The sequence below is a fragment of the Lepisosteus platostomus genome, chromosome 2, assembly GCF_059453375.1.
Source record: "Lepisosteus platostomus isolate fLepPlt1 chromosome 2, fLepPlt1.hap1, whole genome shotgun sequence".
NCBI classification, from domain to species: Eukaryota; Metazoa; Chordata; class Actinopteri; order Semionotiformes; family Lepisosteidae; genus Lepisosteus; species Lepisosteus platostomus.
The window spans coordinates 70,100,201-70,112,907 of NC_142612.1; the positions used below are offsets into that span (position 1 = coordinate 70,100,201).

At 38.1% G+C, this 12,707-nt stretch overlaps 1 protein-coding gene across 2 annotated transcripts; it reads left to right on the forward strand.

The window, feature by feature from the left end:
* The first annotated feature begins 209 nt into the window (after positions 1-209).
* Positions 210-12,136, forward strand: LOC148676965 (protein FAM227A-like). 2 transcript variants are annotated; one of them, XM_088616480.1, is made up of 17 exons: positions 210-353; positions 2,089-2,300; positions 2,600-2,682; positions 3,807-3,906; positions 4,146-4,252; positions 4,857-5,000; positions 5,313-5,411; positions 6,132-6,236; positions 6,885-7,014; positions 7,336-7,449; positions 8,189-8,295; positions 9,064-9,154; positions 9,533-9,624; positions 10,184-10,340; positions 10,866-11,019; positions 11,470-11,542; positions 11,959-12,136. In XM_088616480.1, exons 2-17 carry the CDS (start codon positions 2,180-2,182, stop codon positions 12,028-12,030), a joined length of 1,749 nt encoding a protein of 582 aa, XP_088472606.1. In that variant the 5' UTR covers positions 210-353; positions 2,089-2,179; the 3' UTR covers positions 12,031-12,136. The 2 variants fall into 2 exon arrangements, with proteins under 2 accessions (XP_088472606.1, XP_088472596.1); XM_088616470.1 differs by having other exon boundaries at positions 2,167-2,300.
* The last annotated feature ends 571 nt before the right edge of the window (positions 12,137-12,707 follow it).

The following is a 12,707-nucleotide window of genomic DNA, read 5'->3' on the forward strand; positions in this document are numbered from 1 at the left end:
TTGGCTACCTACTGTACTGTACTGTATATGCATCATCCACGCAAACAGGGGCTCACTCTATGATGATCAGCATGATTAGAATAATTAATTAAGATAATGGTTATAGAATGTTAAGTAGAAATGTTCAGCTAGCCTGTGCTGTCAACAGTTCGCTTGCTTGAGTTTATCTCTGTTGTGTGTCGTCACCTGGTTTCCGCAGTAACAGGAACGCAGCTGCTGTTACACTGTATATATCGTTCAGACCTGTATTGTATCCACTTGGAAACTCGAAACAGCGACTGATGAGAAGAGAACAAAACTGGGGATATCACCTGTTAGTGTGGGGGCCCGTACGCGGAGGGTCATTACACTGGGTAAAATTCTCTCTTAGGACCTTTTAACGACTACAAGAGAAGCAATGAACAAGCTGGCAGCGACTCTCGTTGATAAATTACTTTCGGGCTTTTGTCTTTTCACCTCACCTTCGCTGTACGGTACTTCATTGATTGTAGCTAGACTGTTCTAGCTACATTTAGATGAATATAGAATATACTACTTGAGAGGTCACTATGGACTTCGGAAACCAAACTTTGGTGAACACGAATACGCTAGAATACAGTACATTCTGTGACCACCTATTTTACCGAAGTACTTAATACAATGAGACAATCTGCCCAAGTAATACGTTGAAGGTGATACTGTATATAATGATTGTGCCATTTGCTTGTTGTTTCACGTGTTGATCTGAGTTTCCTCACTTAATAAGGGACAAATCTGCTCTTCTTCTTTTTCCTACCGAATTTACAGTAGGATTTCCGGTAACCACAAATCATTAATTGGTAAAGGACGAAATTAAGGGCGACTTGAGTGTCATTACAGTATCTCCGCGTTATTTATAGTTATTTAAAACAATAAACTTGATTAGGAATCTACGAAATACCCACCTACTGTACCTTTTTTCATTTCCCCCCCGAGGTGGTACTGTATGTGTAGTGTTGCGCCTTCGTTTGTACAGCAACACTACTAAGGCAAGCCATCGTATAACAGAGGGAGACTTTCTCGAAGAAACGCTTAAAAACCTGAAATGTTTTCATTTCAAATGAAATAAGCCTGGCGATTCGGGAGTTGTATAAATGGTCAAAATGCTTTAAAATGTGGATAGTAGTAGAACGTCACTTGTTCAGAATTTGGAATCATCTTAGAATAGTTTGTTACATACAGTACTGTATTGTTCCACCACTATTTAAAGCCACTGCGAAGCAGCAAGCCCGCCTACTGCCTTTTAAAAAACAAATAAAACAAAATACAGACAAAATTAATTTATTAACGTCCACGTAGTCATCAGATACTGCCAATCATTCATTTATTTACCTCGTACTGAGCAGTATTTCTATTTGCATCAACACATCATCAGTCAGCTATAGTTGTACTAACCTGTTTCACAATGGGTGATTAGTGATTAGAAAGCGGAAATAAAACCCTTACATTCATCTAAAGCTACAGTATGTGCAAAGGAAATGACAAAAGATCAGGAAAACTGCTCTAGTTAACATGTTTAGAACTTGTTTTCCACAACATAGGAGTTGGGATCTTAGGCTAAATGCATTTCAGCACTCAAAACACAGCAGTAATCTTATATGTTAAATGCATGTTAACCCTAGTTGGTAGAGGTAGGTTACATAACAAAAATATACTGGTTACCTTACTATACAGTACATGGTTATGTGCAACTATGGATGATCACTTGAACACCTATTTCAATAAGTACAAAAATGTTGAAAATGATAACTACTGTAGCTTGCATAATTTATTGATCCAGAATTTTAAAATCATCTGTCCAACACTAAATCAACAAGAAGTTATGTACATCCTGCTGCAGCACATATTGCCTTTCTTATGTCAAATCTATTTAAAGTTTAAAGTACTTTAAACATTCATAGGCCTGTGACCCAAAATGTTTTCTTTTCTAAAGTCTCACTTGTCAAGCAAGTCAATAGATGAAGTAATACATGTCAGTTCTGGTGTAATTGATCAATTGAACAAGGGCTACAGTACAAAACCATATGCACAGACTTTACTCTAATTCTATATAATCCCACTTCTTCTCAGTCTAACCCCACAAGAATTACTCGTCTACAGCACTTTGCAGAATGGCTGCAGCTGAGCAGTTGGCTTGTTCCGTGGCAGGTGCGAGGGGCAGATGGCGGATATTAACCGTCTCTGCTCTCCAGTGGCGGTGTATGAGGAGGATGTGAAGGAGAACCCAGTTACAGCGCAGAGGAAGAGGGAAAGTCAACAGGAAGCGACCCGGTCCCCAGTGTGTATCCTTCCAAGCCTGTCCAGCCCAATCGGCGTGATGCATAGGCAGTCTTTTAATTAATTCCAATCTCTGCAAATTCCTATAAGACACAAACACATCTGAGATTTTCAAATGATGAGTGACGTCATGCTTTGCCATTTATCGTTTCGTTCTTTCAACAGTTTTGTTAAGACACAGAGAAAGGCTATACAGTGAAATGATTGGATTGCTTTTACAGGAAAATAAAACAGCACTTTTTATCCCTGTAGCCTTCATGCTTTTGTAAACTGTTGCATCATTCCTTAACTTCTCGATTGAAAGCTTGCCTGGTGGGCTCCATAGGGAAACTAAATAAGAAAATCACTCATCTACAGCTTGATCTACAGCAGTACGGTAAAAGGCCGGTGAGTCTCTTGGACCTTACTGCCCAAGCCCTTTAGCCTCTAGCCATGGGGTAACAAAAAGTAATTACTCATGTAATTCAATTTAATCTTACTGCTGGATTCATTCCAAAATTTATTTTTTCCTTTGAAGTATTAAAATAGTTCAAGGTAAAGCACTTTTATAATTGACTTAAGCTTTAAAATCAATTGTTGAAGACCTTAAAAAATAAACATATTAAATGGACTCAGTAACCAGAACCAGAACACATGTAGACCCTGTACTCCATAAGAAGTGAACAATTAGCCCAGCCTCATTGAAAGCTGATAGTGAAGTAGGAAACTATTCTTTGCATAAAATGCATTTAAATATAAAAGAACTAGTTGGTGTAGAGTATCATAAAACAAAATGTCATAAAAGCACACACTGCAGGCTGAAGATTTCATACTTTCATCTGTCACCTGGTCCTGGACATACCCTTGTGTCTGACGTTGTTTTGTGTTTTAGCCAGCTCTTAATCACCAGTACTTATTGGAACTTGTAAATGATCTGATTGCAGGTTGAACATTTTAAGTCTTTAGAACTTTAAGCAGTGTCTTCCGAACTTACTAATTTTGAACATCCAAACAGATCTTAATAGGTAATCGATTGGTGATGTACACTGAGACACAGGTACAGACATTACTTTGTATCAGGCAACTTCCACAGTGCACCAGTGTTTTTTCGCTCTGCTTAAATCGAATTGGTTATATCTCAGTTGGTACACCTGAATCAGAATAATCCTGAATCTCACTAATTATAAAGGAGTTCATACCAATTATAAACCTGACTCAGCTTTTTAAGAGTATAAAGCAAAGTTAAAATAAGGTCTCAAATAGAAAATTGACCCAAATTAGCCTCTGGTTAAAAGCTGAATTGGTGCAGAACCAGAAGATCCAGGACCAGGACTGAGACCAACTGCTCTGAGTTGACTCTTTTAGAAGACAACTGTATTGATAGCTATAGACCATTACTCCACAAATAGTCAAACACACGCTTCAGCTAGATATTAGTTCACTTGCACATCTCAGTTGACTGTGTCATCTTTTTTCAAAGTGGAAGATATAGCAATTTTCTGTGGTAACTTTGCACCAACGTCATCTTTCAGGTCACTTTTAATGGATATGAAAGGCCAAAGGGGCAGATGGGCTTCACTCCTGAATCAGAGGTGAATGAGGAGGTCCGATGCCAGGTACTCAAGTGCAAAGGTACTGTTGGACAAACTCCAGTTGTACATCTAGGGTCACTATGTAGCACATTGTTTACTGTGCTAGATTACAAAACATTAACACAGCACAGAGACATTGAAATTCAACCAAGACTGCAGGCAGACTAGTAAAGGTGTACTGCAACATTCTGTAGCAGTCCATAGGCATCCATAGCCTTTCGGAACAGAAGATACTTTCAACTTTTTTTCCTTTTCTTGTGCCTTCCCTGGTTATTACAGAGAGAGATGAGAAGGACTTGCAGGAGATCTCACGTGTCTCCCCAGAACATCCGTCGCATTCCCTGCAGCTGGACAGGCAACACAAGGGCAACTCGTGTCTTGAAAAGGTCAGAGCCTACTGCTCGAGATAAGAAGGGATGAGTTCAGCATGGGCTAAATGAACACTGATAGAGCCACTGTACACCTACATAACTGTCAATAGTGAAATATGCACATATTTGGTAGTTTCATAAATTTATATGACTATACAAACCACAGTAAGCTATGAAGATACAGTATCTCAGAGAGACCCCAAACTGGAATGGCCTTTGTGAACAAATGAACACAATGTAGACATACTTTATTGTGGTCTTTTTTCATATGCTTTATTCATTTTGCAAAGCACTTTTTCATGGCCAGGCTAGTTACAACATTTGAACAAATTTCATAGGACGAACTGGCTTTGTACAAACATAGGCATGAGTATTTTCACCATGGTCTTGGTGTTTTCTAAACCATACTTAAAAGTTTCGTTCAGCCTTCAGAAGAAGATTAAAATAAATAAGTCAGAAACGATGGATTTGACCAAAACAATAGATCCTTCGTTTATTTCTGTATGGTCCTAAATTGGTTTGTTAAAGAACATTCCTTGATTCTTGTGTCAATTTCAGAAATTATGGCAGCAAAAATGTGGTGCCAGTTTGATTCTTCCACTGTGTTTCCTTATTTCAGATGGAAAAAGACAAACCCAAGCTGGTGGAACTTCATCAATATCCTGGCTTTTCTAATGAAATGCCAACACTACTGCCAAACAACATAACCCTCGACACTATCATCTCTCGAGTGATGAAAGCCCAGAGTCATCTGGCCAGAAAAGTACTGGTTTATTCTTTTCTTAATAGGATAACCTACTTCAATTACATGTTTATTCCAGAAGCATTCAAATCTAATAGGATGTATTCATTTTTGTTAGATTGCTTTGGTTGCTGCAACTTAAAAAAAAATTCTAGTGTGTTTGTCATGATAAATTATGTATATTTGCTCTCCAAAGTCATGAGAGACATTGCTATTGTTTTCTTTGCTAATAGCTTTTATGAATGCATGTAGTTTAATTGTATAATCTATATTAGATAGGGAAGATTAAATAAGGAGCATTTTAACTGATCCCAGAAGCTCTGTGCACTTTAGCATAGATACCAAGCAGAATTTCGGAGTCTCTTGGCCTTGCCAGTCATGGAGTACTTTCTGCTGGATTCCTTCTGGTTTATCTTTCTTCAAACTTATCAGGTGAGTGAAAATTGATGATAGATGTTAAAAGATTGACAGAAAAAAGTGAAGACTTTATTAGCCCCCTCTCTTTAAAGTACAATTGTCATAATTAAAAAATAATTTTGCCCGGAAAATTGTTTAGAGTGCAAGGAATTTGCTTGGTGTGTCATCCATTAAACTCTCATTGCGCCATGCAATAGCTTGGACAATAATTTCTTCTGTATTGGAGAGACATAAAATGCACAATAGAAGAGTATGAACCTCCTGTGATAACAAACGTTAATACACAAAAGACAAACGGAGACATAAAATACACATATAAACAGTGTGGTTGTTTTTGCACCTGGTGTATAACTTGTACTTCTTGCATCTCTTACAGCACCTACATTAGAAATTCTTCATACAGTAACTGTTTTCTATTCTAAACTTTTTCCTGTCAAAATATAAGTTTTACACAACAGTCCTATAACACTTTAGTTTAGAATTGCAATGAAAATTGTAATTAAATGTCCATTTTTTATTTATGTCCAGGTAATTACTACTTAATTTATGTTCCTACTTATTTACCATACCTATGGAGAATTAACATGCTACAAAGTATTGAAAACCATCATAATGTTCTGTCTTTAGTGTTGCAAAGGCCTTTCTGACTTTCCTTTTGGGTTTGGCAGCTAAATTAAGGCAGGGTTAAGTTTAGTTTTCAACATTTAATGTACATCTTTCTGTATTCTCTCCTAGCCTGAACAAGACTCTCAGGATCAGCTGTTTTCACGACTTTCAGAAAATTACATCCAGCTTCTGACCCATTGTTTGTTCTCCCGCTATGGGGACATTTTCTTGAAGGTAAAGCCTAGAAGAGCTAGGAAGGATGAGGATAAAAAATGACAACATTTCAGAGTTTTATTGAAACAATACAATTTAATCAGCGTTTCACATTGAACAACCATGGTTTATAACAGAAAAGGTGAAATTATGACTGAATCTGAGTCTCTCCACTTGGGTGTCCTTTGTTGGGCACTAGCTACTTATCAGCACAGAGCACATTTTAAAGATGGGTTATTATTTACTGAAATTTAAGGGTTAAAATATTAGATGTAAAACACAACAAATTGTACTTTTACAGCCATCATGGCATAAATTGTATGACTCACACACAATAAAGACAGTATGTACTGTACTGTACCTTTGTGGACTGATAAGAACAGTATGCCTTGACTACCTTTTGTAATATACAGTATGGCATTAAAATTTTGATTAGTTACAGTATATTGCTCCAGTTCCTCCAATTAATTTTGCATGCCCATACACAACACGTAATCATATTCTATTAGTGCTGTAGTGTATGGTTCATCACTATTCAGTACATTGCCGAGTGCTGTGTTCTGACTCAATAGCTAGTTTAGTCCATTGGATGGTGCTCTCTGATTTACAGAAGTGTAGTTTTAAGGAGCAGAGTCATGCTCCACTTTTTTCTTCTGTGTGGTCTTGCAGGAGTTCCCCAGCACTCTGTGTCAGATACTGTACTGCTGCTTCTGCTGCTGTTTTCCTCAGTCCTGCAGCACCTTTCACTGTGACACCTTTCTCTCGCAGCTGTGCAATACTGCCTACCAGTGGATTGGAGGTGAGGTTGCACTCAGACCAGAGACGGCTGCCACCAGCAGCCAGCTTTGATTATGCAAAACAAGTAGTCTTTTTGCAGATTTAATGGGTATTTCTCAAAGAACGATTTTGACCCTGTTTTAATTTTCTTTCCATTAGGTGAAAAATGTAAACGTCTGTTCAATACTGTAGTTGAATATGAAAAAAAAAACATTTGTTGATTTGTGTGTTTATTAAAATCCTGAGATTATGTTTTCGCTGGGATATACTGTAACTATGTGTGGCTATAGTAAGAGTGAGGAAGCCTTGTTAACGGTATCGGAGATCTGAACCTCTTCCTCAGGTACCCAACCCACCCCTGGGGTCTTCAGCCAGTGGGATTTCTCATCTCTGGAGCCCGAGGAAGCGCGGAAGGTGGAGCTGATGTCTGGGAGTGACAAGAACAAGAAGAGGAAGGGTGAGCTGTTCTAATGGAAAGTGATCTCAATTCTGGGACTGGCTTCAGAAACTGTCTGCCTACCCTTACAACACAAAAATCCAATACAAGAGAGCAGTAGCATATTTATCCAGGTGAGGATCAATGCAATAAAGGACTATATAACTACACTAAACATTAAATACCAAAAGTGCATTTTCCTGCAAGTTGCTAAGTTAAAAATACCCTAAATGGGACCCAGTGCCCTCTTACAATAGTGTAAAAAGCACATACAGTAGAAATGCCTTAACTCTAGAGTTGATGGAAGACGAAAATGCAGGTGTCTCTCTCCTCAGCTTCCTGGAGGGCTGTTCATATTAAACTTGTTTCAAAACCACACTGAACCTTGTGAGTTTTTTCATCCCTACTCTGGTCTGTACTGTAGGTCCACACAGACCTATATGGAATGGAGTCATCCTTTTTTATTTCTCACTCTCTCAGCAGACTTTACTGTCTCCACTCTTGGATCCTTTCTTGCCTGAACTCTTGGCCTTTTCTGTTCTCTCTTCTCCTGACCCATCCACTCCATAAATTGTATGATAACCTTTTTCATCTCATATTTCAAACAGTAACTACACATCATTGAACTATATAAGGGAAAGTAAATAGATTTGTCTGTGCTGAGATGGGTGTGTCAATTACAAGTCATTCAGTAGTTTTCTCTATAAGAGAAAGGCATGGATAACAGAGCAAGTTGTGTGTGTTTGCTGTCTTTTCACAGGCTCAAGTTTGTCTTTCCTGGACGCTTACTCGTCCAGCTCCTGTGTGCCCTGTCTTCCATCATGCAGTCGTCACCCTAGCTTCACAGCGGCACGGTTCAAAAGCAGAGTGAGTTCCACGGTGCCCAAGTACCCAAGCTTTATTTCCACTTCACAGACTATTCTAAGGCTTTGGTCTGCAGATAACGGTTTTTCGCAGTACACTTGTAGGGAAGCAAGACATCACAGCACAGTTCAGTGTAGTTTTGAAATACATTTATTTTACACGGACCCTTGGAGAGTACAGAGAGAACCCAGCATACACATGTGTCTCAGAGCAGAGTGGGAGAATTAGTAGATTGGGTATTTTATACACTTGACCAATCTTTTGTGTTACCTTAAACGTCGTCTTTTAAGCAAACAACCTATATTTACCACAAATTGTAAAAGACCAAACATCGTATAAGAACATTTTACACAGGAAAACACATCATAGTCTACACTCATTAAAAGCAAATGGATAGTATAGAAAGCATGCAGTGAATAAAACAGTTTTTCAATTGTTCATTTTTGTGCGTAGATTCTGAGTACAAATGCGGCCACAAATTCTTGACACTATAAGCAAAACTTTACTTAAGTAATCATAAAACAAGCCAAATATGTTTCTTTTTTGATGGGAAAGATTCTACTATAAAGAGAACTTCTGTTTTGTTTCATTTTTGATAAAACTTAGAAATTTAGAAAAGTTAGAAAGCTAAAAAAAGGAATTGTTTTAGGATTAGAGCTTGTTCTAACCTGATTCAGAGTTAACAAAAGGATGTGTGAGCTATGAACTGGTTTTGAATTCTATATAATGTAGGCTTTATCAGTATACATTGTAAGGCTTTGTGTGTTCCAGAGTTCCCCTTTTTCTACTAGCATTCCTAGTCTTGCAAGTGTGCACTCCAAAGGCTTGCAGAAAACCCGCAGCTATGTTTCTGTTACAGCAGGTGAGCTCAACCCATAGTTTGTCCGTCCTACATTCAGCAATGCTCAGGTTACTAAAAAGCATGCAAACTCCGCGGATAGTGTACTTCTGGTTAGTTTAATGAGCAAAATAATACATATTTTGCTAACATTTCTATTTTAAGCCCAGTTCATCCTGCAATTAATCCAAAGTAAAGTACTGTATCTGGTATATATATATGTATTATTTTCTGTGTTGTGATATTTCCACAAGTACACTTTAAAAATATATATTTTTTACACATTTAGACATAGTATACAGTAGGAGTATGGCCCTAAAGATGATTGTTTTCTGATTTATTAAGTAACTAAAAAGGTAATGGAAGTTAGACATGAAACCACATGAGTATCTTTTTTATTAGATCCTGCTGATGTCCAGAACAAAAAGGTTGGGGCAGAATTGATGGTTTTCTCTTCAGAGGCTGATGGGACCTATTACCACCCTAGGAGAGAGGTCAGCAAAGGGGAAAAACTCTCCTGAAATAGGGTCTGAACACCGGAAACGTAGATCCTACATATACACTTCTTTAAATTCAAAGATCATTTAAAGTCTTAGGGCAGACATTAACTCACAATGTAAGGTACTGTATGTTCCTTAGCACATCTGTTCAAATTTTTTAACTTCAAAACAGTATAGTGTAAAAAGCCAGATTTAGCTGTTAAAATGACACACAACCTAGGAAATAATACAAGATTAGATAAGATAAGATCACTTTATTGGCCATATACAATTTCCTGTATTAGGAATTTGTCTTTTCACATACCCCAACTTGCTCTCCATGAGACACACAGTCAGGGAGAGAAGCTTGGGGTCAGAGCGCAGAGTCAGCCATTTATACGGCGCCCCTGGAGCAGTTGGGGTTAAGGGCCTTGCTCAGGGGCCCAATGGTGTAGGATTCCTCTGCTGGCCGTGGGGTACAAACCAGCAACCTTCCAGCCACAAAGTCAAAACAAAACAAAGATGCAGTCTGCTGATGTATTCTGTTGTCAACTTCTCTGTCACTGTCTCTTAGTCCCACCCTCCCTGTCCTGGGCCATATTTCAAGAGATGCACCTTCAACCTTTGGGGCCACAGCCCTCTGATGCAGTTTTACCTTCAGAGACGCCAAGCAGACACACAGGCAGGCCTGGACTTTCTGGTGCAGAGATCAGAGATTCATCAACTTCCTCCATATCCTTCACTTCATAACACCTGTCTTGACTTTCCAGATGTTGATAATATGCTGCACTGAATGGAGGGACAATTTCAGTTTTTTTGTAGAAACTCTATAGAAATAATAAGGGACACACATGTTTTGCCCACTGCAGAAATTTAATAGTGACATGGTTTCACAATTTGTGGCCCAGGTTTTCTCCCCAAATCATAATCCTAAATTCACACTGTCAGTGATATGCTTCTCTCGTGAGTGAAGGAGGCTGAATGCCTCCCATTATGCAAATGACAGAGGACTATGCCAACCTGTCTATTCCACTGGTATACTGGTAATAGCATCAAGCTGATTGAGCGCTGCTGTCTTTCTCAAAATTGACCCTTAGGCTGTTTTGTTTCGATCTTTGCATTGCTTGCAGGTGTTTTAAGAGAACAGGTGATCCACACAGGACTCAGGCTGTTTGTTTGGCATAGTCAAATTTTGGTATTGTCTGCTTTCCATTGGCATGTAATTCAGACTATAGTGCCTTGACCCTCTGTGATCACAGCGGACTCCAGCACATACTGGGAGATCGTGTGCCAGGCTCACCAGCAAATACAGGCTCAGAGGAGAGTTATTGGAGCCCTGCAGTCACAACAAGCACGAGACCTGGCCAGCATGCATCGCAAACAGCTGTCAGAGTGGCACGAGCTCATCAGGTACGCAGTGTGGGGCCAGCAACATAATGACCCAGTCATAATGCAGGATGATACTCATGATCACAGTGGGCAGGCAAGCAAACCATTATGTAACACGAGAGGAAAAGACTAACGTTTAAAGTTTAAAAAAATCATTCACAATATATTTAACTTATTAGAAATTCATTTTGTCTGAGTTTTATAAACATTCTGTTTACTTAGGCTGATCTGCTTCTTTATGGAAAGGTATTTCATATACTAAAAAACATTACCATTAAAGCCAGAAACCCATGTCGTTTCCTACAGAGAATAGTGGCATGAGGGTACACAAACAGTAGCTTATATTATTTTGTAGACTTTGGAATGACTTGAACCAGTACATTACTGCCATGCACTATATGGCCATTCGTATAACAGAAAAATGCCGTGGAAACTCCTCCTTCCTAATGCATCACTACTCCATTTCCACAGGAAGGAGAAGAAATTACTGTCTTGTAAGCGCACTGTTAAAAGAATGTGTCAGCTTTTGGTCCCAGATAAAAAAGTAAGTAATATTAATAACTACAAGAAATATCAGTATATTATCCCATCATTACACTTACGATATTATTTTAAAGTGAATTGTATCAACAGAAATCATCATATACTTGAATTGCATCATGGTTGTAACATTTCAAAGTAATGTGCAAAAAATATTGTTCTGATCTGTGTGGAGGTCTTCGTGTAATACAGAGTACCTACATTCACACATTTTACTTAATTTTGAGAAACAAATATAATATGCAAGTGTGGCAAGTCTGGTATCAAGTATAGTCTATTAAGAATATGTAAAAAGTCAAAAAAGCAAAACCAAAAACAATTCAAATTAATGGAATGTATTCGAAAATAACATTTTGACTACAAATCTTTAAATTCTGAACTGTACAATGGTCTCAAAGAGCAGCTTGTATTCTGATTCAGATGAATGAACCGGTGAAGACAAAGTCAGAAGTCACCCAGGCATTTGAAGCCGCGCTCCTGGCCCAGGACTGACGTGTTCGTCTGGGGCAAGCTGGGAAAGCATTCCTGAGCAGCGCTAGTAACTATGAAGAAAGCAAGCCGCAATGAACGTTCATTTAAATAAATAAGAGTGCCCCTTCTTTGTGTTGTTTATTGCTACAGGGCGTTTGTTTTCCACAGACTAAAAATAACTTCGTTGTAATATACTTTTTAAGAAAGGAAGAGTTTTCAATTATCCCTTAATGGTGCACTGAGCAAAATGGACACGAGAGCTTGGCAGAATTTAGAAAAGTTGACTTCTATATACTTCTATAAAAGTTAATTATTAAATTACGGATTTTTTTTAAATGGGTAAGATTATTATGTGCACCCATAAGCATATACTGAATAAGCATGTATGTGCATATTACAAAATCAAATAATCTGTCTTGAGCTTGTCTTCATATGTAATGGGATTGTATTGTGATTTAAAATTCCAGAAATTCTGTCTTACTAGACCTGATAGAGGTCTACTTGTTGAAAGATTCATAACTACAGTATATTGATAATATTAAATATACAGTATATGGGAGAATGTGGGAACAAAACTAAATATGGTAATTACTGTACTGTACATCAATGCCCCCTGTATTTTTTTTTTACTGTATATTATTTTAGAGGTGGGGTAGTTTCCTGAGGTATAAAAGCTCTATAAATGTTATATTTGGTAG

Coding starts and splice junctions, on each gene's coding strand:
- LOC148676965 (XM_088616480.1), top strand. CDS start 2,180: ATGGCGGATATTAACCGTCTCTGCTCTCCAGTGGCGGTGTATGAGGAG. Junction 5,412..6,131: donor TCTTTCTTCAAACTTATCAG/GTGAGTGAAAAT, acceptor ATTCTCTCCTAG/CCTGAACAAGACTCTCAGGA. Junction 9,155..9,532: donor CTATGTTTCTGTTACAGCAG/GTGAGCTCAACC, acceptor CTTTTTTATTAG/ATCCTGCTGATGTCCAGAAC.